This window comes from Terrapene carolina, unplaced genomic scaffold (genome assembly GCF_002925995.2).
Source record: "Terrapene carolina triunguis isolate 2854851 unplaced genomic scaffold, T_m_triunguis-2.0 Scaffold42, whole genome shotgun sequence".
NCBI classification, from domain to species: Eukaryota; Metazoa; Chordata; order Testudines; family Emydidae; genus Terrapene; species Terrapene triunguis.
The window spans coordinates 37,563,721-37,589,337 of NW_020664393.1; the positions used below are offsets into that span (position 1 = coordinate 37,563,721).

General features: G+C 41.0%; 1 protein-coding gene across 2 annotated transcripts; it reads right to left on the reverse strand.

Annotated features, from left to right (window-relative positions):
* Positions 1-517: 517 nt before the first annotated feature.
* Positions 518-22,594, reverse strand: PTP4A1 (protein tyrosine phosphatase 4A1). 2 transcript variants are annotated; one of them, XM_024200063.2, is made up of 6 exons: positions 22,341-22,594; positions 10,639-11,185; positions 8,043-8,135; positions 5,814-5,944; positions 3,495-3,569; positions 518-1,940 (listed from the first exon to the last, which is right to left on the reverse strand). In XM_024200063.2, the coding sequence occupies exons 2-6, from the start codon at positions 10,741-10,743 to the stop codon at positions 1,823-1,825; spliced, it is 522 nt and encodes a 173-aa protein (XP_024055831.1). In that variant the 5' UTR covers positions 10,744-11,185; positions 22,341-22,594; the 3' UTR covers positions 518-1,822. The 2 variants fall into 2 exon arrangements, with proteins under 2 accessions (XP_024055831.1, XP_024055823.1); XM_024200055.2 differs by having other exon boundaries at positions 10,639-11,188.
* Positions 22,595-25,617: the final 3,023 nt, after the last annotated feature.

Consider the following 25,617-nt stretch of genomic DNA (forward strand, 5'->3'; position numbering starts at 1 on the left):
CCCGGGACAGCGAACCGCGGCCAGTGGGGTACGCGATCGGCCGAACCTGCCGCGTCAGCAGGTAAATAAACTGGCCCGGCCCGCCAGGGTGCTTACCCTGGTGAGCCGCGTGCCAAACGTTGCCGACCCCTGTTATAGACTAACAGACATATTGGAGCATAAGCTTTCGTGGGTGAGTACCCACAGATGAAGTGGGTATTCACCCACAAAAGCTTATGCTCCAATACGTCTGTTAGTCTATAAGGTGCCACAGGACTCTATCGCTTTTTACAGATCCAGACTAACATGGCTACCCCTCTGATATTTTAATTGAGTGTCAGTGGCAGCTATTTTGTATGAATGTGTGGTATACATTTATTAATATTTTTTTTATCTTCTTACAGAAGTGAGAACACTTGGGTCAAGATAAACAAATGGATGCCTAAAGTTAAGCTCCTAAATCCATATTTAGGATTTCTGATTGAGTAAACAGTTAAGTCTTAAAAGCCTCTATAAATATTTCAGCAGACTCACTAAGTGCATTTCAGTATTTATTTAGATGTTTAAGCTCTCGCACTAGATTTTACAAGCTGGTGAACACTGGCAAAATTATTTCTCCCACAGAACTATAACCACACATTCCCAAGACAGTATAAATATATGGTTGAACTAACATTAGTACACACCACCATTTTATCAATTACATAATAAAACAAATTATCAAGTATCCAAATATTAAGTTACGCAGCTCAAAAGGCATACAAAATATTACAGGTCTGCCCAGTTGATAGCAGAAACTCAAGGGGAAAACAAAACAAAAAACAAAACAAAAATAATCACACTTTCAACAAAGCAATAGTTGGTAAACAACTTTCAAGAGGTACAGTAAAAGAAATTACAAGATCTTCAGAAATTTTATGATTAAGAATTGTTTTAGCTACAATAACTAAGCATTTCTACATTTTAAAAAAATATTTACTAAAGTAAAGGGCATATTCTATACTTCCTGCACAAGACAAAGGCAACATTTTACTAGAAATATTAAATAGCCCCTCCCATCCTTTTCAGGCCCTCTGTTAAGTTGCACATGAAGTGCCAAGATTAATTTAAAATGTAAGGCTTTTTGTCAGGAGACATTAAAGACTGTGTGCTTCTGTACAATGTAAAGAATTATTTTCTACACGAGTAACCAGAGAATTGATGTATTTGTAAAATGCAGAGGTTTAGATAATGGAAGGAAAGGGTTACCGAACGACACCAAAAAAGTCATTGTAAGTCTTAGTAAAAATCAAAGATTGTGCAAATCCTGATATTCTAGTGTGATTGTGGGAGACAAACATACAGTGAGAGCAAGCAGATTACCATATAGGCCCTATCCTCAATATTGAAATGATTGTAGGAAAAAGGACAATGTAAGGTCCAGATAGTTGTAGTTCATGCATCACAAGAACCACACTGTAATGTACAGAAAAAAATATAGATATTGTGCTGGGTTTTTTGGCACCTAAACTCTCTACACTTCACACTGAGACAGATTTTATTATTGGGAAATAGATTAATAAGACTCAACTACATGATTCAAAGATAATTCAGTTGATACAAATTATGACCAAGGAGACATTTCAAAGACAGCATACAGCAAAACATTTACTAGTTCTCCAAACAGGTGGATATTAACCTACACAGACAAGTTGCATTTCTGCCATATTTTTAACCTATAAAGACTCCTAAGGAAGCTTCATTTAGCCTATTTATCAGCCCTACATGTCTTTCTGCATGTAGTTTGCCTAATTCTAGTTTCCATCCTCTAGCTCCAAAACAGCAGCTCCAAGGCAGCCTGGCTTTACTGAATACAACAGTTGTTTCGGTGACCATTGGAGTCTTTAAAACGCAGGCGCATTTTAGGACGATATTTCTCCAAATACAGAAGTTGCTTGCTATTAAAGGCTCCACGTCGCTTCCTAAATGACAGAGATAGTTGTTAGAAGATCATCTTTAGAAATAAAACAAGGTCACTTTCTGAAATAAAATATACTTCCTGAAATAGGCTGACCAGATAACAAGTGTGAAAAATTGGGACAGAGGGTGGGGGGTAATAGGCGCCTATATAAGAGAAAGTCCCAAATATCGGGACTGTTCCTATAAAATCAGGACATCTGGTCACCCTATACTGAAATAACAACCTTCATGGGGGAAAAAAAGTCATTAAAAAACCCCCATTCTTTAAGATAGTGGAGGGCAAACAATAGTTAATGGCATGGTAACCAGAGCAAGGGAATTTTTTTTTGTTTCTTTTGAAGTACCAAGTTGCAGTCACTGTAGTTTTTTGATCTTATGTAGCCATATTGTAATCTCCTTTTCAGATGGCATTTAGAATTTGGTGCTTCAGCGGATGTACTCTAAGGTAAGGCTTAGGCACACTGAGCATTCTCCTGCATCTTGGGAAACCCTCAGGAGAAAAGTTTCATGTAGTTGTAGGCACTGTCAAAGCTGTTCTTTTGTACTAAAAGAACGTTAACTACACTTGCTTAATACCTCATTGATAAATTCATTCAAAACACTAAGTTATTGGAAAAATTCCTCTACTTTGGAAAAAGTGTATTGCATTTGAACCAGAAGCTGGTGGTAGTCATAACAGCACATTCCATTTATGCAACCCTACAAAAAAGTTGCCACACATGTGGCCTTTTTAAGAATTTTGAACATATGGTTATTTGGAACCCAACTTTGTCAACCTTCATAGCATGGTTTAAGGCTGACCTATACAGCTTTTTGCTGGAGGTGGTGGTATACCAGTAGTATTCTGTTTTGTTTTAGGTGAGTACAAATCAGGAAGTTTGTGAAAATGGACACAAGACAGACTCAAATTAAGCTTACAAACATTAAGCTGTCAGAGTGTTAAACAAAACCAATTCAAAACTAGACTGAACTGTGGCAGCATCTCTCAATTGTAGTTAAGATCAGAAAATTGGTAAGTGAAATCATGTATCCATATTTACTCTTGAACACGGTTATGAAAATGAGATTTACAATTCAAGAGGAATTGTTTCCAGCTATCAGTACTACAGATTCAACCTGAGTTCCAAGTGTATTATTTCTCTTGCATACCTGCCACTCTGCAGATATGACTAAGGAAAAGGATGTATTAAAGGTGTTCTGTTTGGAAGCTTATCTTTGCAATTATGAAGGCTAAAAAGTTTAAAAACTGAGAGCCTGAAGCCAACATTAACATTTCATATGGCTCATGTAAATACATCAAGTGGGTGGGATCTGGCCTATGGGCCACGGGTTTAATGTCACTGATTTAAAACCTTTAATTGGTTTTTCAATATTACTTAGGAAATAAAATGTACTGTATGTTTAAATCTCAAAAACAAGTTTAATAGCACCATATTCTCTTTATTGTCCAGATTCCTACACAAGGGCATTGTGTATATGGGTTATGTTTGATAGATCAGTCTCTCACTATCTACTTTAGCCTTCAACAAATAAGCAGACACTAGTTTAATACTTACTGCCTTATAAACTGCACTGCATCTTCATACTTCATTCCACATTCAATCAGTGCAAGGGCAACTAACACTGGAGCTCTGGAAGAACAAGAGAAATCTTTAAAATGTACATGGCAAAAGAGTCAAATTTTAAACCTCAGCAGATCCTTTTCAAAGCATATAAAATGGCTCTTCTATATGGATTTAAGTCATTTGTGTCTTCTTGATTATGACATAGTATACCAATTGTTTTTGAAACTACTCTAAGAAATTAGAAGAAGCAATATGTTAATGAGATTGACCAAAAGTGATATTTCAGGAGATGAAGGACTATGGCATGAGTAAAGTGGCTACATTTTTAGGTGTTCATTTTCAGACTCTGCAATTTTTGCAAGAAATCTCTTTGGAGACCATGTTTTCCTCAGGTGAGTCTTCACTGACTAACTGACACTTTCAACCCATTTCCCCACTCAGTTTTGTCTAACAGTTGTAATGATCACAACTATTTAGAAACAAAACTTCAAATTTAGTTGGAGGTAATTCTTCTCAATGAAATCTATGCTCTAAAGCAAATTTTTAAAAGCAGCTGCAAGGTGGAATTCAGAGAATACCTGAGAAGTCTTAACTGGTGAAAGTCAAATTATTTATGCCCGAATATCTTTAAACAAGAGACAATTTTTCCCAACTTGCCAAAGTGTTCTTCAGGTTGAGAAGTACGAGATATTTTAGTCCAAAGTGAAATGTTTTCACAGTTAAACACTCAAAAATACAAATTTATAATGGAATATGTAATTATGGCCAAGAAGTCACTTTTGTATCCAAGAAGTTGAATCTTAAGTAGTGAAGTCAAACAACTAATATTTGGTATTGCTGTCAAGGTTTGAAAGTCCACTTACATGTCAAAGATTTATGAGCAATTGCTGTTATATTCTGCAGAAGTTGAGCTCAATTAAAAAATAATGTCTAACTTACAACTGAAATGAGCCTTCAAAGAGAAATAGAATTCTCCACACTGCAGACAGCTCCAATGCTTGCTGATGCTGGATACTATCTTGGGCAGCAGAAAGAAAAGCTGACTAGTCTTATCCGTTTTCACTGTTATTCAAAAGACTAGGCAGTAACTGAAGCTGACAAGAATTAGGTCCATTTCACTCTACTATTGTTTGGGAAAGCTAAAAGCAGCAAACACACACATGGGAGCTAGTCACCTGGGAAGACTTAAAACTCAGAGGCCTACACAGGAGGAGTAGAGCACCAGAGACACTCCCTCACAGCAGTCAGAAAACTTGAGTAGTAGACACACACAACCAGGAAGCTCTGGAGTGGGAAAGGAAAGGGAAAAAGATATCCCTTCCAGTAGGCCAGAGAAGAAAGTCTTGAAATTTAATCATTCATATGATAGCCCATGACTAGTAGGAATAAGATGGAGTCCCCAAAAAGGATCTAGGGACTGAGCTCTGAAACAAAAAAAAAAAATCTCAACACTTACACTCTTTCCCAGCTACCGGTAGGCAGGTGCTTGATTCTCACCAAATGTTATCTCTGGACAGTGCCATCACCCTCCTTCTCACTATCCCACATCCATCTGTGGCTATAGTTATAAGTCCTCTAGCTACTAGGATTCTGGCAATATTTCCAAACAGGAGGAATGGAAAAAGATAACAAAAAAGGCTTGACACTGGGAACAACTCAGATACCTTAAGATCATTAAAGAGCCAGAAAGGAAATGACAAGAGCAAGGGATGTAGCTAGTTGAACTTGTCAAATAACACTATGAATATATTCAATAATTTTCACTGGTATTTTCTGAATAAATTATTCAACAAGCTTTTTTGTACTATTTGACCAGTTCTATATGCTGGTCAAGTACTATTCAGCAAATAGACTAAATACATTAAAAAAATTTCTGCTATTTGACCAGCTCTAGTAGCAAGTTTATATATTAAAAGAAAAGAAAAAAAAAGTTGATAAACAAGGTTAAAGTTAGAGCATACTGTTGTTTTATTCCTTTAAGTATCAAGAAACAGTTGAAAAGGCATGAAAAGGCATGAGAGCACAGGTATTTTCACACTATCTACTAGGTTTAGGGCTTGCCTACCATGGTGTTATTCTAGAATAGCTATTCTGCTTTAAAATTCACACCCTACCGTAATCCAGAATAAGGGTTTGTATAAACATGAGAACTAATCTCCATCTCCCAGCCTATAAATTCCAAGTAAATTCTGAGGCTTGACTGCTTAGGACTTCTTATATTTCTACAAAGAAACATTTATGCCAAAGAATTGAAAAAGCCTTAGCTATCTCTGTTCCAAAGGGTTCTGATTGTTTTAAAGTTTCACTTACCTCCCAAGACCAGCAACACAGTGTACAGCAATACAACAACCAGGTTCTTCACGGAATTTAACTTTCAGGAGGTTTAGCCAATCATCAACAATCTGGTTGGATGGTGGAGCACCATCATCGAAGGGCCAATCCTAGAATGAAAGTCAAATTTCTTCCATATAAAGAATCAGATTCTACTACAGCTGGGAATATTAACCACTATGAGAAAGTAAAGTGGTTTCCTCAATTGTCAATCCATCCCTCAATATAACCCCTTAGTCTAAAGTTCCTGTCATTAGACTTAATGAAATATAGCTGAAAGGTATGATTTGTATTAGGAGGTAGTTCATTCAATTAAAGACTGACATCTCTGTCAAACACAAGTCGCTTTATTCTATGTTTACTTATGTTGGTTACTGGAATACAATAAAAAAGTTTCATGCATGTTAAATACATTATTTTCATTCTCTTGTAACGTACACCATACCTCCCCCTTTTTGGGAAATCTCATTTTAGTGGATAATACCCCAGGGTCAGTTCTTGACAAGTTGGCAATACAATACCAACAGTAAACTAGCTTCAGTGGATATGTATTTAAAGTTTTCTGAACTATCTGCTTTTAATAACTAAAGTGTATATTCACTTTTCAAAATTAAGGTAGCTGACTAGCTACTCCGCTCTCCAACTTTGAGATTTGTACATAGTTTCAAGAGTGTACAAAATCAGATGCAAAGAGGGATAAAACAGTGCTGCTAGCTTAGCATAAGCAATAAAGAAAAATAGGCTTTTCAATATGCATACATATGTAATAAGATACATCCCATTTTGAAGTCTACAGTATTATTGTTTGCACAGCAATGCTTCATATGGCCCATCACTGTACTGAGCCATTCTCTGCTGTGCCCCAAACTCACACTGAAGCAATTTAGAGCAATATGTGGGGTTGCTCTGAACTACACCAGCTGGTGGTAACCACCCCATTCACCAGCTGAGAATAGGCAGAGCATTGTAGCACTCTGAACAGAGGGTAAGAGGGATGTGTGGCCAAATATTCAGTGTTTCCACTGCTTAGAAATCCAAGGACTGCTCCACACTAGGGGAATTCTCAACATGAAGATTAGGTTGCCTTCTGGCACCTTTGCACTCCTGGAGCAGACATCTGTACTAGCCTTTCTGGTCTCAAATTTTCATCATTGCTACAGTCAGTTCAGTTCCTGCAGTAGCAACAATGGTGCAATGGTTTTTAACTTTTTACACAGAGACATACCCTTGCCACCTTTGTAACGAATATCCAACCAGAACTCATCTCCCATTTAGCCATATGCAAGGTCTTGACCATCTTGTCCCCACCATCTGTTCATGTCACCACATTAAGAACCCACGGAACAGTGGAAGGGCTACTGTAGAAAAGACTTCAGGAAGTCTCCAAAGTTCGACACTATCATCTAACCATGCTCAGACAGGTCTTAACAGTTCTATACTTGGCACTGAGGCAGGTGCCAGTGCCTTGTCTACATTAGCACACTCCACCACTGAACTGCTAGGGAGCTGAACCCGTGTGAGCAATTGCGGGAAATTTTGGCTGTGTGTGGCTCCCCAAATTCTGCCCTCTCCTGTTTTCGTAGCAGAACCATATCAGTTCCAATGTTAGGGGACCCTCTACTTCCACTTACCTTTGCCCCAAAGACATTAGACCAAATTTAGCCCCTAGATAAGTATGATATTCCTATTAATAAGCTTTTAATGAAAGAAAAAAAACCAACTAAACAAGCCCTGAATTTCCTGTGTTTATAAGCCAACTTTTGGGAAGGGATAGAGCACTATACTACAGTGCAAACTGGTTATCTGTCCACCCTAAGCACTTAATGTTGCTCACACCAACTTAGCTGAAATAGTGTTACCAAGTGGATAATTATTCCAGAGTTTCCCTAGCATAGCCTGCAGATTGTAAATTCCTTAGCATAGGCACATTATATTGTTCTATGTTTATTAAGTGCCATCTCCACCTACCAAGTACAGCTACTCAGGATGATTTGGGCTTTTAAGTGATAAGTCTCACCTTTCAACTCTTAATTTAAGTGCTAGGTTCTTCTTCTCCCCCCTGCCAAAAAAAGTTAAAGTAAGGAAGCTCCATGAGAAATCTTAAAATTAAAGAGTTTAGGTCATTCATGAACTTGCAGTAGACATTAAGAGCTTGTGAATGTTACATGTCTGATAAAGCCTTAAAGTGGGTCTTTTTAAGCCACTCACCAAAACCTGAATGCCTTCTTTTTCCACTGGTGCGGTGTCATACGTGGCTTCACATACTCTTACTACTGTGGTAACGCCGTACTTCTTAAGTTCCTAAGAAGGAAAAAATTACCTTGTTTTACAAATCAGCTGACGTGACTCTCTCAGTAAGGCAAAGCCAAAGTATTTTTTGTACTTTAACAGTATTAACATCTTTTGGAAGTTTCAATAAGATTCCCCTCTACCCACCCCCCAATTGTCTTCCATTTGGTAAACAATGTTTAAAGTGTAGCTCTTGTTATTTTGTTTACTTCATTGTAAATCAGCATCAGATGCTGATCCTTAAAAAAAATTCTCAAAATATAAAAAGTTTGTGAGTTCCTTAAATTGTTTCTATCTTTGGTAGCACAGAGTTCTAAACAATGCATTGTGTATTACAGTAATAACAAGAGGCTCCAAACATGATCAGGATCCTATTATGCTAGACACTGGACAGATTAAGAGATGGCCTCTCCTGTGAAGAGTTTACAATCTCAACTGGCATTTCCGTAGTTAGTTTTAAGACAATACGGGAAACACTGATATGCTTCTTCCTGTGACGCTTTGGGCAAATCACTTAATTTTTATGACTCAGTATCCAATCTGTAAAGCGAGCATATTACTGCAGAACCGAATATTTTAGCACAAAAGAATGAGCACTGACATTAATGCTCCCAGCTGGTCACTGCAGGAGTGCTGCTTGCCTACTGCCAGAAGCATTCAGTGTAAAGTTAGTTTTCACTGATTATCAAGTCAGTAATAATCTACAGTGAATGCTTCCAGACTGTCAAAAGGTAAAGAGTTAAATTACTCTAGTCATATTTATTCTTTATGGTATGTTAGGAGCTATGCTAAAAACAGATGCAAAAATAAATCTATATGATGCCACTGAATGCGAATTGCTGTTATTATTTTTAAAGTAATTTTAGGGTTCCCCACCCTAATGTTTTAATCAAATGCAAGTACCTCCATCTCTGGGTTTTTATTACTCAGGAAGCTGTAGTTAGCCTTTCAGCTTTCAGCATTTTAGTTGTCTTTAGTTAAAGTAGGCTTCTGTTTGTAACTGGTCGTTATGGAAGCTTTATCTTGTATTGCTTTATGATAACTTTTTCTTTGTTAAGTTTCACTGTAATACATCTTCAGCTGACTCTGTTCTATAAATCACTACCTGGGTAGCAAAAACTACAACTGCAAATAGGAAAATAGTCCTCATCTAACTAGCTTCAACATCCTCTGGTCACTATGTTCAGTACAAAGGAAACTAATGTGAAGAAAACACTAGGAGATATGGTTTTCTATGGAATGCCTAAGTGATAGCTAAACATTAAGTGATTTGGAATAACTGAGGTGCACACATTGTCAGCCTGTGTAACTCCATATTATGTTACCTCTTCTTCCATCCCACCTATTGTTTCTTACATTCATCTGTCTTTAAACTGTAAGCTTTTTGGTGGAAGGAACTTGTCTATTCCTTTGTTTGTATAGTGCCTAGTATGACTGGGACTTTTGAACACTGCTGTACTACAAAAGTAATGGACTCATGAATAATCCTGAACTAGTATTCCATGATGAAAACTAAGATAATGAGCAAAATTAGTAAAAGAGCCTTAGCTTCATAGTAGATATGAATGAAGCACGGATGTTGCTTGCCTGTTAAGATTGTTTCTCTTATATACTCAGGATCTTATTCAGTGATTAAAGCACAGGAATAGGAATCCGATCTTGGTTACATACATCTGCCAAAAGTTTCTTGCATGATCAGCAAGACAAACTGTGTCCTCTTTCCCACAAATGTAAAGCGAAGACAAACACCTACCACACTTTGAATTGAACTGAAACCATGTGACTTTGACCCTTTGGAAGGAAGACACCATTAATTGTATAGAAAGTGCATATGCAGTACAGCTTGCAACCACATTGTCCTGGGCTGTGCTGTTACTTATGCAGGGCTAGACTTCCATGGGAAAACCCAAGTACTTCAGAAGCTATGCTAGTAACTTGGTATGTGGCACTTCTCCCTCAATGTCATTATTGAATCAGTGGCAGTGAAGAACTGTGCTGCTTAAAATGAGACAAAGCTAGTGCCCTTACTGACCACTCATTAACAACTTTTTCAAACAAGGAGGAGATAACCAAGACACAGTCAGGGTTCTGCATTGCTTCAGTTAGATCACATATTCTCTGCTTCCTGCCTGATCTGCAAGTGTTTGTTGATGACAGCATCACTATGTTTCACTTCAAAAATGGATGAGGAATGATCTCCATATTTATAATTTGGAACTCTGTAAAGCATGCCTCATTGCTTGAAAAGTTTCTATATCAGTGGTTTTCAACCTTTTTTCCATTTGACGACCCCCAAAAATTTTGAATAGAGATGCAGACCCCTTTGGAAATCTTAGGCATAGTCTGCAGACACACACCCCCAAACCAAGGTTGGAAACTGCTCTATTAAGTCTTAAAGCAACATGAAGAGTAATTAAGAGTTAAGTTTGATTGGTTAAAACAGATTACTATTAAATATGAACTAGTCTAAGCATTACATGTATTGTAAATAAGCATTCCATTCAACAGACCTTACCTCTATAAATTTGTTTAAGGTTGCATTGGTTGGATTGTGTGTGATAAGAAATCTCATGTTCTTGTAGGTGATTTCCACAGGAGCTGGGCGGTTCATTCGTGCCATATTAATTTAGTTAAAAAACATGCAACAAGATTGTGAAAGGATTAAAAAAATTCGAATACAGAAATTATGTAGTGAAACTGAAGTCTACTTCAATATACTCCACTTGAAAATTTTCAGTGCTGGCAAGTATGAAATTGGGAGCAATGGGAAATGAAATGAACCTCCTAACAAGAAGCAGCAATTCTTCAATCCAGTAATACTGAGGCAAAAAGGCAGTGCGCTGAGGTTTACCCCATCCAGGCTTGAACTCCTTTGTCAAATGCTCTGCCAATTTCAATTCAACACTTCTTATCCTGGTTAATCGCTCTTAGGGGGGCTTCTTGGTGGAGTAGTAATGAATTTCTACAGTTCACTTGTCTGCATAGAGGTCGTGCTGTGCCTGGCAGTAGTCTCCACTGCCCTTCAGAAACTCCATAAATGTGTGACCAAGAACACCACAGAACTGCTGTAAAGAGGGGAAGGAAATAAACAAAAACAAGAAGTTACTTCTGTCACTGTCTTAAAGTACAAGTTACTTGAAGACACTAATATCTATACAAAAAAGTAGTCTCACTTGGAATATCTTACAATCTTGTACAACTAAAGCTGTCCTCAAAGAAATTACCTTTTTTTTTTTTTTAACCCTAGGTATCACAGTAATACAAATGAGTAATATTTGGATTTCAGAATTATATTTGCAAAGATCAGGGTACAGAATCATATAACTGGAAGGAAAAATCATTTACTCCAGTCCCCTGAACTCATGGCAGGACAAAAACTGTATTTCTAAATTAGATAATCCACCAACATTTTAAAAGTGCCATAAATGAGAGTTCTAACCAAACTTTTATTCAACAGTTGTATTTTTAGAAAAAGGTTACTTTTAAGAGCACCCAGAACAATCTGAAGATATTCTTGTCTTGATTTAAAAGCATATCAGAAAGCAGACACTGAAATTATATTCATTGGAGATTAGTGGATCTTTAAAGTCATATTAACTTTATATACTGCAGATATTGGAAGCACTGTGCATGAGATACTTTCCAGTTTACACAGAATGCCCAACCCCCTACATGGAATTCACACCCTTTAAAGGATAAGGCAAAAACAGAAGACTTGTTACCATAACATATGTGCTTTGAGTGCAAGCATCACTAATTCCCATTCAGTAGAGCCGTTGTAAAACAGTGCCTATTACATAAATTCAAAACTTCCACGTGTGCTTCCATATGTAAGTATGTAAGAAAACATATGACCAATTAATGTTTCCAGAAATAATATAGCATTTTAAAAGATAGGAAGATTAAAGTTGTCTAATGAAGAGTAACGTTGCAAGACGAACATATGCATTTCAACATTAAAGATGGAAGTCAGCCAGATTGGGAGTACACTGAAGAGAGGTCTAAAACTGAAGCGAGGCCTTCACATTAGAATGGATGTAGACTGTCAGTTTTGTGGGTACCTGCTAGATTTATGCCTGCGTTAGCCAGTTTTATTAGTCTAACCACCACCACTTTCTTCACTGCCAAATCATTAAACAAAACCCACTGGTTTTACCAGTTATAACAATGCACAACAGGTCTACTAAAGTAGCATTATTCCTGGCCGCTACACTTGCTTTATACTTCAAAGTGAAGATACCGTATGGTATATATTGCATTGTTGGGCAGCAAAAAGGGATGTAAGGATACCGTGAATGCTGCTTTGAAGCAAGTGAGCATTCATACGCAAGCAGGGATACTTGAAAGATGTAGTAATGTCATTTAAAAAACTTCAGTTATTTCATACTTAGTTTACTGTGGAGTCTCATTGCAAGGATCCGCTTTGTGCCCAAACTACAACATTAACAATGCACGTAATGCTTTGCAGTTCTCTGTTCTACCGATATATAAGAGAGAAAAGGGGAAAGGAAGAACTGAGGGGGAGGTAAGAAAGTTGTAGAGCCACCACCAGATGACTATATTATCATCTAGAGGTGGATACAAAAGTGCAGTTTCCACCAGAGACAATGCCTCAGGAAGAACTCTAGCCATCTCCAAATTACTCGGCATAGGGAGGATCCAGGGATTTCAATCAAAGTCTAACCCTGGATCCTTCAAGCTACACATCAGCCAGACTATTAAGTATAAACAATGTGAATAAAGTTCCATTCTGTTCACTGGAGCATAGGAGCTGTGTTTCTTCACCCTATCCAAAGTCTCCTTGATGATGTGATGGTCTTTGTGTTCTTCATTGCCAAAAAGATGGCATCTTAAAAACAACAACAAAAAACACCCACCCACAGAGCACGGTAACTAATGCATTAGCTATCTCTCATGGCCTTCCCAACATAAGCAGCATGAAAACTGACATGATTAGGAGTTTTACTGTTGTAAACTGGATACTGAATATCAAAAGTGACACAGACTAGTGTCTCAAAATAGAATTTCTGACTAGCAAAACTTATAGCAACAGAGGTACTAACGCCATCTGCAGATTCAACAGGACTACAAAGCATTAGTTAACCTTCTGAGATATAGCTGAATATAATCTCCTCAACAGCTAGGAATTCAGGATTTAATGAAAGCTTGTGTATTGCAGAAATTGATGGTGTAAGTCATATTGTCTACTGTCAACAGATTTGAAGACTTGACAGAATAGACATACTCTATTGTTTAAACTGAGCCTCGTCTTCAGTGATTATACACACCAATGTCATGCATGAGTTTTCATATAAACACGGAGTGATATCAGGCTAGTTAGTGATGGGTCAAATCTATACCATATGTTACTAGTGGGCCAACAGAAAGCACCCAGTACTCCCACCCCCAACAATGCAAAGGCCTTAAACATAGCTACTAAATACTAGCGTGGCTTCTACTGCTGCTCTTCTTGAGAACAGGAGTGTCCGCTGGGGCTGCAACAGTGGCCTGCATAACTAAGTTTGTACCTCTCTTCCCCAAAGGTATAGGAGGGCAGAACCCCTCAATTCCCTTATTAAAACTAGTATCTCAGATAAAGAGGACTGACTGACAGCATCCATCTGAAAGGTGGAACTGAGTAGCCTTGATAGTTAATAATTAAAACAGTGATTGTAGCACTACCCTCCTGAACTAAACATCAAGTATTGTTGCTAACTCAAGGACACAATACTTGACAAAAGTCAAGGGTAACTACATATCGCTGCTTTACACATTTTAGATATGGCAATGCTCTTAAAAGAGGATGTAGCTTGTGCTGTGAATCTGGAAGGAAAGGTTCAACAGGCATTTGGAAGCAGATAGATATGCACTGCCTCATCCATTCTGACATTCCCTGGGAGACAATAGCTTGATCTTTTAAAGAAAAGAAGATGGTGATGAAGAGACAAAACCACCCACCATAAGCCCCTGAAATATCTGAAGTGTTAAGTTTCTCCTCTCCTGGAGCAGAATGATGTTTAGGGAAGAAAACAGGTAAACTAATGGACTGGTGCAAATGAATTTCCAAAACCACTTTATCCTAAATTTAACATGACTTTGTCTCTGTGACAGTGTGTGCTTGGTGAGGGATGGAGGAAGCCAAAAGAACATAGAGTTGTGAAGCCCTCGTAGCTGATGTGATGGTTACTAAGTCCTGAGGAAGGTGGTATATGAACTGCACTGAGTTATCCGAAAGAGGGATTCATGAAGTCTGTAAGGACAATATTAAGATCTCATGCAGGTAAGCAAATAATAATCACATCAGAAATCTGGATGCAGTAGATGGTGAAAAATAATGAGTGAACAGATGAATGATATGCAGAGATTACTGCAAGGTATACTTTGATGGAACTGATTGAAATGCAGGATACAGTCATGGATCTTTTGTATAGGAGCCTCCAATGTGTCAAGATGATGCTTGGCTGCCCAAACTGACCATCTTCCATTTCAAGGAATAAGTTTTCCTTGTGGAAGGCTTTATAGTTTGTAAAAGAATCTCTTGCACTTGTAGAAAGCAGTCTCTATCAGCAGTACTCAACCAGCCAACATCCAAGGTGACAGATGCACTGACTTCAGGTATGGATGCAGCATCTGACCTTGATACTTTGAAATTATGTCTAAATAATTCTGAAGTCAGACCAGAGGCTTAATTGACCCCTCTGGAGAACTGTTAAAGAGCTATCATGATTAATGTGACTTTGTCCCTTCTGATCCCGCATAACGCTCTGGGAATTAGCGGAATCAGACGGAAAGCACGAGACCATGATATAAGGAAGGCATCTTACAACAAATCCAGTCTCATGCTTCCCCTGGAACAAAAGATTAAGCATTTAGTATTACCCTTGGTGGCCAACAGGCCTATCACAGGATGCCCCCCCACCAATGGTGGAATGTCAGCTCTATGATGGACTTCTTTGGTGACCATTCATGATTGACTGCCTGCTTAAGGAAGTTGGAGACTGTTGCTGACCCAAGGGAGGTAGAGAACTATGGGGATTATCCCACATTGCTGACACCATGTCCATAACTTGTTGATGAACGAGTTCCTCTCTACTTGTTCATGTAATACATTGTAAATGTGTCTTCTAAGCTCTGGCCTACTAAATTTTGTAGCATGGGTTGGAATGTTTGTAGTTCCAGGGCATATATGTTGAGAGTCAAAAGTCCAGAAAGTGAGAATAGGCGTTCGCATGGCACTGTTATAGCTGGCATTGCAAGATATTTACATGCCCGCTGCGCTAAAGATTCATATGCCTCTTCATGCTTTGGCCATCATTCCAGAGGACATGCTTCCATGCTGATGACGCTCGTTAAAAAAACAGTGAGTTAATTAAATTTGTGACTGAACTTCTTGGAGGGAATTTTATGTCTCCTGCTGTGTTTTACCCGCATACTGCCATATATTTCATGTTACAGCAGTCTTGGATGATGACCCAGCACATGTTGTTCATTTTAAGAACACTTTCACTGCAAATCTGACATAATGCCAAGAAGATACCAAAGTGAAATTTTTAAAGATAGCACTCAATCCAAGATTTAAGAATATGAAGTGTCTTTCAAAATCTGAGAGGCATGAGGTGTGAAGCATGCTTTCAGAAGTGTTAAAAGAACAACACTGATACAGAAACTACAAAACCCAAACAACCAAAAAAGAAAATCAACCGTCTGCTGGTGGCGTCTGACTCAAATGATGAAAATAAACATGCGTCAGTCCGCACTGCTTTAGATGTTATCGAGAAGAGCCCATCAGCATGGACGCATGTCCCTTGGAATGGTAGTTGAAGCATCAAGGGACATATGAATCTTTAGCGCATCTGGCATGTAAATATCTTACGACGCCAGTGTCATAAACAGACAGTTAAGGGTTAATTCCTCTTTTACCTGCAAAGGGTTAAGAAGTTCACATAGCCTAGCTGACACCTGATCAGAGGAACCAATGGGGGGACAAGATGTTTCAAGAAGAAGGAAGGAAGTTCTTCTTTTGTTCTATTCATTAAGTTCTGTGCCGGAGTGAAAAGATCCAGGAATCAATCAGGGTAGTGAGTATTAGAGAAGGAATGAATTAGCTTATGTTTATTTCCTTTTGTGACTGTGTCTTTTTGCATTAGAGGGATAATCAAATTGGGTTTTCTTTTGTGTAACTAAGTTTTTTGCCCAGGGGAACATCCTCCGTGTTTTGAATCTGTTGTCTGTGAGAGTAGCTTACATGCTAATCTCACAAAGGTATTCCTTTCACCCTTTTTCTTTAATTAAAAGTCTTCTTTTTACGAACCTGATAGACTTTTCCACCAATTTCCTGGTGAACACCGATCCAAACCCCTTGGATCTTAAAACAAGGAAAAATCACTCAACGCTACCCAGGGAAGGGTTATAGTACTTGGGAGGGAGATATTTTTAGGGGGAGGGGAGAGGAAGACAAAGTTCCCAAATAACTCAAACGGTTGTTTAAACGATTTGGTGGTGGCAGCATACGGATCTAGGCTGGTAATTAAGCTTAGGGGTTCTCATGCAGGTCCCCACATCTGTACCCTAAAGTTCTGAGTGGGGGTGAAACCTATGACAGCCGGCTACAACAGTGCCATGCAAATACCTGTTCTTACTTTCAGGTGACATTGTAAACAAGAAGCGGGCAGTATTATTTTCTGCAAATGTAAACAAACTTGTCTGTCTGAGCTATTGGCTGAACAAGAAGTAGGACTAATTGAACTTGAAGGCTCTGAAGTTTTACATAGTTTTGTTTTTTAATACAGGTTTTTTGTACATAATTCTACATTTGTAAGTTCAACTTTCATGATAAAAAGATTGTACTACAGTATTTGTATTAGGTGAATTGAAAAATACTCTCGTTTTTTACAGAACAAATATTTGTAATAAAAAATAAATATGAAGTGACCACTGTACACTTTGTATTCTGTGTTGTAATTGAAATCAATATACAGTACAGACCCATACCTCCCAGTGCTACCTATTTAACACGCGAGACTCGTTAACACACGGTACAGGAACTTGCTGTGTAGCGCTAGAGATTTGCTCACAAACTCACTGACTTAGAAATTGACATGAAGTGCGGAGCGGAAATTTGTTGTATGTCTTTACTGCGATGGGGGGTGGGGGGGGGAGAGAGGGAGGAGCAGCTTTTTAAGGATGGTCCTTTGCCGTGGCAGCGTTTAAGGACAGTCCTTTGCTGCGGCAGTGCTGGGCTGCTGACCGGGGGGGGGAAGGGAGGGCAGCAACGTTCAAGCGCTGCCACGACAAAGGACCCTGCAGCGCTTTAAGGTCCCTGCCCCTTTTGACCCCCCACAGCCACCGACAGGGGGGTGGGAGGGGTGGGCAAAGGGAGCAGCTACCCCAGGGCCGGCGATTTAAAAGGGCCCAGGGCTTCAGACGTTGCTACTGCAGCAGCGACATCCAGAGCCCTGGGCCCTTTAAATCAGCACAGGAACCCCGGGCGGCGCAGACCAGGTGGCCTGGAAGGGCTGGCTGGGGGATGCGGAACCCTAGCCCCACCCCCTCTGCCCGAGGACCTGCCCCTTCCGGGGGCCAGAGCCGCCCCCGCACCGGTAAGTGTCCTGAGTTACTTTCACCCCTGTGTAGTAATAATAGTGTTTTTATTAGATTACACATTTGAATTTATATTCTTGCAAAGCGCTGTTAACAAATAGGCCTGCAGTATTTGGGACGCTGTGAATACATATATAATCCTAGATAATTATACATGTATATATAGTTATCTTAAGATATTTCAGCATGGCCCTCTTAACCCAAGGTCGTGATGGCTTGACTCCCGACATCCGCGCGTAAATGGGTCTGTACTGTATTTGAAAATGTAGAAAACATCCACAAATATTTAAATAAATGGTGTTCTCTTATTGTTTAATCAAGCAATTCATTAATTTTTTTAATCCCTTGACAGCGCTAGTTAGCGGTCACCTGAGAGACTCAGGGCTGGTCTATACTTAGCCGCTAGTTCGGCGGCTGGAAATCGAACTTCCGGGTTCAATTTATCGCGTCTGGTCTGGACGCGATAAATCGAACCAGGAAGTGCTCACCGTCGACTGCGGTACTCCAGCTCAACGAGAGGAGTACCACGGAGTCGACGGGGGAGCCTGCCTGCCACGTGTGGACCGCGTCTGAACCGCGGTAAGTTCGAAGTAAGGTATGTCGACTTCAGCTACGTTATTCACGTAGCTGATGTTGCGTACCTTACTTCGACTCGGGGGGTTAGTGTAGACCAGGCCTCAGGTTCCAGCCCCCACTCCAGTAAATGCTTAAGTATTTTATACAATATACAAAGTGGAACAGCTTCCACAGGAGGGGCTCAAAAACGCACTCCAGAATACCACATATCCCAACAGTTAGGGCATTCACCTGGAAATGGGAGACCTGGGTTCAAATCCCTGCTTCAGATCAGGCAGGGGGAAACTGAACTCAGGTCTCCCAGGTGCTGGGTGAATGCTCTAACCACTGAGCTACTACGTAAAAGGGCAAAGCACCACTTCCACTGGCTCAATTCCGGGGGGACTCAATCCAGTAGACATGCTTTTATGCAGACTCTGGATCATGCCCCACAGACAAGATAAGCAGGTGAATGCCTAGTCTGTAAATCCTGCCGGAGTTCAGGCATGAGTTAAGTGGCAGTGCATCCACCCACCAGCAGAAATTTAGACACCTAGGGAACTTTAGCAGTGGAAATGTATGCACCTACAGGGTTAGGCAGTATCTGAACAGCGATTTTATGAATACCAGTAGAAGCTAAATGTTGGATTTGCATGCAAGTATCCCCTATCCCGAGGTACCTTTAAACTAGAGAAGTCCTGTCTAATCAATGTCATCCTGAAGAAAGGGTAGACAAGGGTAACCCTTAGTGAATGTTTTCTGGAACTGTAACAATGAACAGGAAACTAATTTAGTTCTAATTTGCTAGCAAGACAAATCACTACTAGGTGAACACGGCTAGTTATGGGTTCATGATGACATAGACAGTAAGAGGGAACGGAAGAATTGTTATAGCCACCATGCCTTTAGGAAGAGAGGCATGGGGGACTAGGCCTGCACCCTGCATAACTGGTCCCAAACACTGCTGTTCAAAAGATTTCAATCTTCATGTAACCAAAGAGTGTTATCCATACTGATGTACATGAAGAAGAGATACCATCCATGCTTTTCAGTCATAAAATCGACCTATTCCTTGGAAGAAAACTTGTCCATATATCACTTCAAGCAGATGGTGCCTAGTGTCTGGAACACAACATACTATATGCTGGAAATGCTCAAGGAGGAATGATGTTCTTGTGGTTAAAGCATAGGACTGAGCTGGAAGATTGCCACTTTCCTGAATGCCCCCATGTAGTCAAGCCCTAATTCGAAATTACTCCTTTCCTCTTAGTTGTCCAGTGCTTCCTGTCCACTTCTCCAATTGTAAAATTATTCAGGGCAAGGACTGTTTTTTGTCTTGTACAGTATTATCTAAGCATATTATTGATAGTTAAACAGCAAACGACTAGAATCCTGTTAGCTTAATTAAGCATCTTCCATCCTTTTGAAATGAAAACATGTTACACAGACATGGTGATATATATATTTGCAGATTCATGAACCATACATCTTTGTAATAGCAAGATTCTGTTTCTCAAGATTTAAAAATTTTTGCCTATCAAATACTGTATTATTTCACTTCTGTTAAATTAATAGTTAAACTGCACATTTGAATACACACACATCTGAGGAGAATTATAAGCATAGCCCCTTAGCAACGTGGGTTGCATATGTAATGTGTAATTAATTAAATCTTAACTAAAATTTGTATTGCTGATATAACAGGATAATTTGCTGTATTAATTTAGAATTAAATAATAACCAAAAAAAAATTTTTTTCCCCCCAGATGTTCAAAGCAGTGCACTATTTAGTGAAGAGTCTGTAGCTGGGGCTCATTTTGAAGAGCGGAATGGATTTTGTTTAGTTGTGGTCTGTGGGTCAGAATATAAATTCAGTACTCTCTACATACCTCAATCCACAGCAGATCTCCTTTTGACTCAGAGTGATATAGTACAGAGACCAAAGAGAACACAGCTTTTCTTTTACAACTAAACTTATCTATTTAGTATTTTATTGACACATTCAGTATCACTCACTGAGAAAATATGCTCTCCTCTGGTCTGCTGCTATTTCTGCTCTTGGTTTCTCCATCTTTTAGGTCCTTCTCTCTAAATTTCCTTCCCTCCCAACCCTTTTCCCGTTCCATCTGCTAAAGGAATCAGCAATGGAATAATTAATGTTGCACACTTAAGTGTCATCATTGGGCTTCCGAGTTGACAGCCCAATGAGATTAGTAGATGAAACAGGTGGAATTATGACTGCTGAGTCATTGTTTCTGTCAGTGTTCAGATTCAAGTAGACATAACACTGGAAGGCTCCCTCTGGAGCCAAGAGAGCTAAAAACACTTGAAAACAAATTAGAATCCTAATATGTCACACAAGTCAGATATTTGACTACCTCTATTGTTTGTAAAAATAATACAGCTGGTTCGCTATCAACTGACACGTGTGCATAAAGTGTCACTGCTTTGACTTTCAAAGATTACCATCTGCTAGTTGCTTAGTTTAGTTTTTGCCCTCCTCCAAGCACTCCCTCTCCCCTCCTTCACATGCTTTCCCTCTTTACTAGTGATGATACTTAGTCTCTCATCAGAAGTCTTAATTAATTAATACCCTGGTGAAGTAGCAAATATTAAAATATTGTCCATTTTACTGATAAGGAAATGGAAGCAGAAAAATTAACTGACTCAGTCACAGTAAAGACAGACAAAGCTCCTGACACTAATCTTTTCATTTACTCACAAGACAACCCACCTTTACATTTCTTGATACCAGATACAACTACAACAGTCTCAGTCAAGTTACCAGGTACATTCACAGTAGATGTCTAACCAACATGCTCTGTAATTTTCACTCCATGCATCTGAAGAAGTGGATTTTTTACCCACGAAAGCTTATGCCCAAATAAATTTGTTAGCCTTTAAGGTGCCACTGCCCCCCTCTTTGTTTTAACCAACATTGAGCAAGTCAGGTATTTTTGAGTCTGCAAAGAAGCTACTGGAAGTTGACAATGCACTTATGAAAATACCTATATTAAGCCTTGTTTTAAACATGTATATCTCGACTGACATCCCCTCTCAAAGCAAAAGAATACAAATAACAAAACGGTTCCAAAAATCTAGTCGGAAGTAGACTAGCTAGACACTTCAACAGAGAAACAGGCCTCATATTTCTTGGACAAAGGAGTGCTACACGAGGTGTCGGTGGCTCTGGTTTCCCAGCCTGACGCAGGTACGTCTCTAACAAAGGCAGTTACTCGGCGGGTCTGAGCGGGGTTATCCATGGACCTGGCAGTAAGTTGCACACAGCCACGAGTGACCCACGTCACGGCTCAATCGTGACTTTCTAGCGGTGCCCCCCCTCCCGCGTGTAGTGAGTCACTTTCCAGCCCTCGGCTCCCTGCGACACCGCCTGGCCGGCGGACGCCCACGCCTCGTCCTCGGACAAGCTTCGACTTGTCTCGGCGCTTTCCCAGCCCTGGTCAGTGTGAAACCCCGGCCATTCACCCCGCCCTGGTACCTTCCACACCGGGAAGGGCACCGGGGGGCTCTCGCCCCCGGCAGATGAAGCGCGCCAGGCGGGCCGCACGAGGCGTCCAGGGGACGAGCTAGGTCGATTCCGGGCTTGAATCACGCTTCAATCAGGCTCCTGACACGAAGCCATTTTGCCACCCGGCCCCGGCGGGGAGCGGCCGCTTCCCGGGGCTGCGGGGCGTTGGGCTCGGCCGTTAGGGATACGGAGAGAAAGCAGCGGCTGGACACGCACCGAGGGGAGGCGGGTGGGGCCGGCTGCAGCCACGCTCACAAAGCGGCTTTGTGTCGAGCCGCCGCCTTGCCCAGGAAGAGAGCCGAGGGTGGGGGGGACCCAGAACTCCGCCATCCCCCTCCTCTGCTGCCGGCCCGGCCCCGTCCGCTGTTCCCCGCCGGGGAGGAGCCACCGCCCGGCGGGGAAAGGACTCAAGGAGCCGCCGGAGCCAGCAGAACAAAGAGCCAACATGGAGGAGCCGGGAGGGGGGCGAAGCGCGGGCGGCCCCGGAGACGAGAGCCGGGCACACGGGCGGGGGCGGCGGGACCGGTACTCACAGGAAGATGGTTACTCATTGAAGACTGTAGCCTGATCATACAGCCGGGGTGCGGGCGCCACCGCCGGGGGCAGAAAGAGCAGAACCAGGAGGAGCTGGAGGCGCTGGAGGCCGGGGAGCTGGCGGAGGGGGTGCGGCGGCGGAGCGGCGCTGGACCATACAGCTGCGACGGCGGCAGCAAGTGGGCAGCTCTGCAGAGCGCGGTGCCAACGCGGACGAAGCTGCACAGGAGGGGAGGGGACCCGCCAGCGCCGCCTTCCTCCCACACAGGCGTTGCGTCACACACACACTGCTCCGTAACGGGCGTCGCGCACCACCAATCAGAGCTGTCGCTTGGACACCAGAGGCGGGGCCTAAAGTGGAGAGGCGGGGGCGGGAGGGTGTCGAGTGACGGAGGCAGCCGGTGAGAACCGGTTAGTGAATGAACCAGCGGTGGCCGGATTGGGAGCCCGGGGGAGTGGGGGCCACGGAGGGGCGGGAGCGGGGAGCCCAGGAATTGCCTCATAGCAGGGTCAGAGGAGAAGTGGTCACTGCAATGCCTTGTGTCTCCCTCTGACTGGCCAGCCCCAGCTGTTCCAGGGCAACGTGCTGGGAAGCCTCTACTGGCGTGACCCGCCCATAGTGGGGGGCTGCGCTTCACCCACAGTCATTGGTGGTGGTATTTTAGCGCCCGTCTAAAAATATCCCCAGTCCTGCGCCAGCTTGTCTCGTACCTGAGGCGGAGGGTGAATTGGAGCTGACTGGGAGCGGGCGGAGGCAGCTCAGGCAGGGTCAGTGGAAGGGCTGGGAGGGAAACCCTGCGCAGGGAGGTGGCCGGGGGCTGGGTGGCAGAAAGGTCATTTTACTTTGGTGCCTTTTAGCTTACAAAGGGGTAGTTACAGTCCCTGCTCAGCCCACTGGGTGCCAGAGTCCTGATTTTTTTAATAAGCCTGTGCTGATCCCGTATGTGAAGAACCATAGATCTGCAGGTACGAGGAGAACATCCTGCATTTTTATAGCTTCTTTACTCCTGAAGGAACCCCCAAACTGCTAATGAACTAATAAACTATACAGAGAGATGGCTTCATGCAGCACTGAAAAGCAGCCATCTCTCCAGTGATATTGTGGGAAATACCTTTAGAGGGACAAGATGGGTAAGGTAATATCTTTTAATTGACCAACTGTGACATCACTAAATCATGTTACTGATAGAGGAATGTGTAGCACAATCCGTAGCTAAATACCACCAAGCAGGGAAAATACCTTAACATACCTTTATGTGTGCCAACTCCACTTTTATACATAATTGCCTATTTTAGCTTCATGGTTGCTTCTCATACTGTTCCAGATTAAACTAGTTCAGCCCTCCCTCATCTGTAATATGAAGGTGTGACCTGCATAACTTAGTTCCCAGCATATATGAGACTTAATTTTGGACTAAGAAACCAGACTGCTTAGATTTGTGTTTAAAACTCTGTATTTTCCACTGCATTATCCAATAACTCAGTTGTTTTGCCAGTTTCCCTATGTTGTACTATCACCTGTGATGCTCTACCAGTGAGAGCATTAGTACAGAGAAGGCTTTGGTGGCCCCTGGCACTTTAACAACTGTGTCATATAGACCTGTTCAGACCAGGGTTAGACAATGTGATGATTAAAAGGCCAGCGTTCACCGGAAGCACTTTCCCACTGTTGCCACTCCATTGGTGGTAGTTACAGTCGGAAATTTTAGGGGGGAAAAGATTGGAGTAGACACAGACACTCTATATCTTGGATAAAAGTCTAAGGAATTCAGGGTAGAGTCCTGGGAAGGATTAAACAGGCCCTATCCTATGCTGTTTTTCCTCTAACAATACAAGCTTTTGTTTACTATTTTCACTACACATTAGACTGATCAGGGCTTTAGGGATCAAGTTACTTTCTTCCTTAGTATGTTCCAGCACTGTTACGGTATTATGGTAGCTTATACTGTAGGTAAGGGTCACTGGCTATTCCTTTGAAAATCCCTAATTCCCAAAGAGGAAGGGGTTAACCCACACAAATATCTACTGTTGGAACTATTATTATGTATTATTTTTGTTATAGTGCTGGGGAGCCCTAGTCATGGACCAGGACCCCATTGTGCTAGATGCTGTACAAACACAGAACAAAAAGACAGCCCCTAGATTTTAGCATTTTGTCAAAAGATGGGTTGTGCTATTTTAAAAATGAATTATTATTTATGTATTATTTGTGTAGAGTAGCACCTGGAGGCGTCTGTCAGGATGGGGTTTCTGTTGTATTATGCACTACATAAATAGACAGCTACAATCTATGTTCCAAGTACAATCTGAGGTCTGGTCTACATTTAAAAGGTTGGCATAGATACAGTGCTCAGGTGTGCTGACCTAACCCCCAGTACAGACATGGCCTAGGAATGCTTCTGTCAACGTAGCTACTTCCAGGCCTGGAGGTAGATTATCTACAGTGAGGGGAAAACCCCTTCACCTCTCGGTAGGAAGCATCTAATGGCTTTTTAAAAAATAATGAAATAAAAACATCTCAGCTATACCTGGCTTTTCCTGAGCCTGTACTTTCTTGTTGATGTTGCAGAAGAAGTGGATCTTGGAGGGATTTGAATTAGAAGACAGTTTGGGAAGTGCATTTCATGCATATTCATAGCATAGAGGAAGGTGCAAAAATACATTTTGGAGGATGCAAGTGACCACAGCTAATATAATTTATGGAACAGAGGAGGTTTGAGTGAACTGAAGTGTAGAGAATGTGGATATCAGAATGGGTGGTGAGAAAGAGGTTATAGTTATGTTATTCAAAGACAGGAGATGACGAAGGCCTAGACAAAAGTTTGATTAGATCTTAGAGACATTATGGATAGGGCCCTACCAAATTCATGGTCCATTTTGGTCAATTTCACGGCCATAAGATTTTAAAAATAGTACATTTCATGATTTCAGCTAATCTGAAATTTCACAGTATTATAATTGTATTTGATGCATAAACTTCATGAAAACTACTGAAAAATTTGTTTGCTATTACATTATCTTTTACATTGTGTATATCCCTATAATTAAGTTACCTATCAAACATGATTGGAGCCTTGGAAATGTAAATGAAGAAGAGTGCTAAACTCAAAGCAAGGGCCATTCTGTTTGACAATGGAAATTCACTGGCCCACATGGATGAAGATATCATTCAGATTTTCTTCCATGAGCAGAAACTACAAATACTGATTCAAAGGAATAATCCTTATCTCTGACTGTTTGAACTTTTATAGGGAAGATACCAAATTAAACTGGAGA

Coding starts and splice junctions, on each gene's coding strand:
- PTP4A1 (XM_024200063.2), bottom strand. CDS start 10,743: ATGGCACGAATGAACCGCCCAGCTCCTGTGGAAATCACCTACAAGAAC. Junction 5,945..8,042: donor AAGAAGGCATTCAGGTTTTG/GTGAGTGGCTTA, acceptor CTTTCATTCTAG/GATTGGCCCTTCGATGATGG. Junction 1,941..3,494: donor GCAGTGCAGTTTATAAGGCA/GTAAGTATTAAA, acceptor TCTGTCATTTAG/GAAGCGACGTGGAGCCTTTA.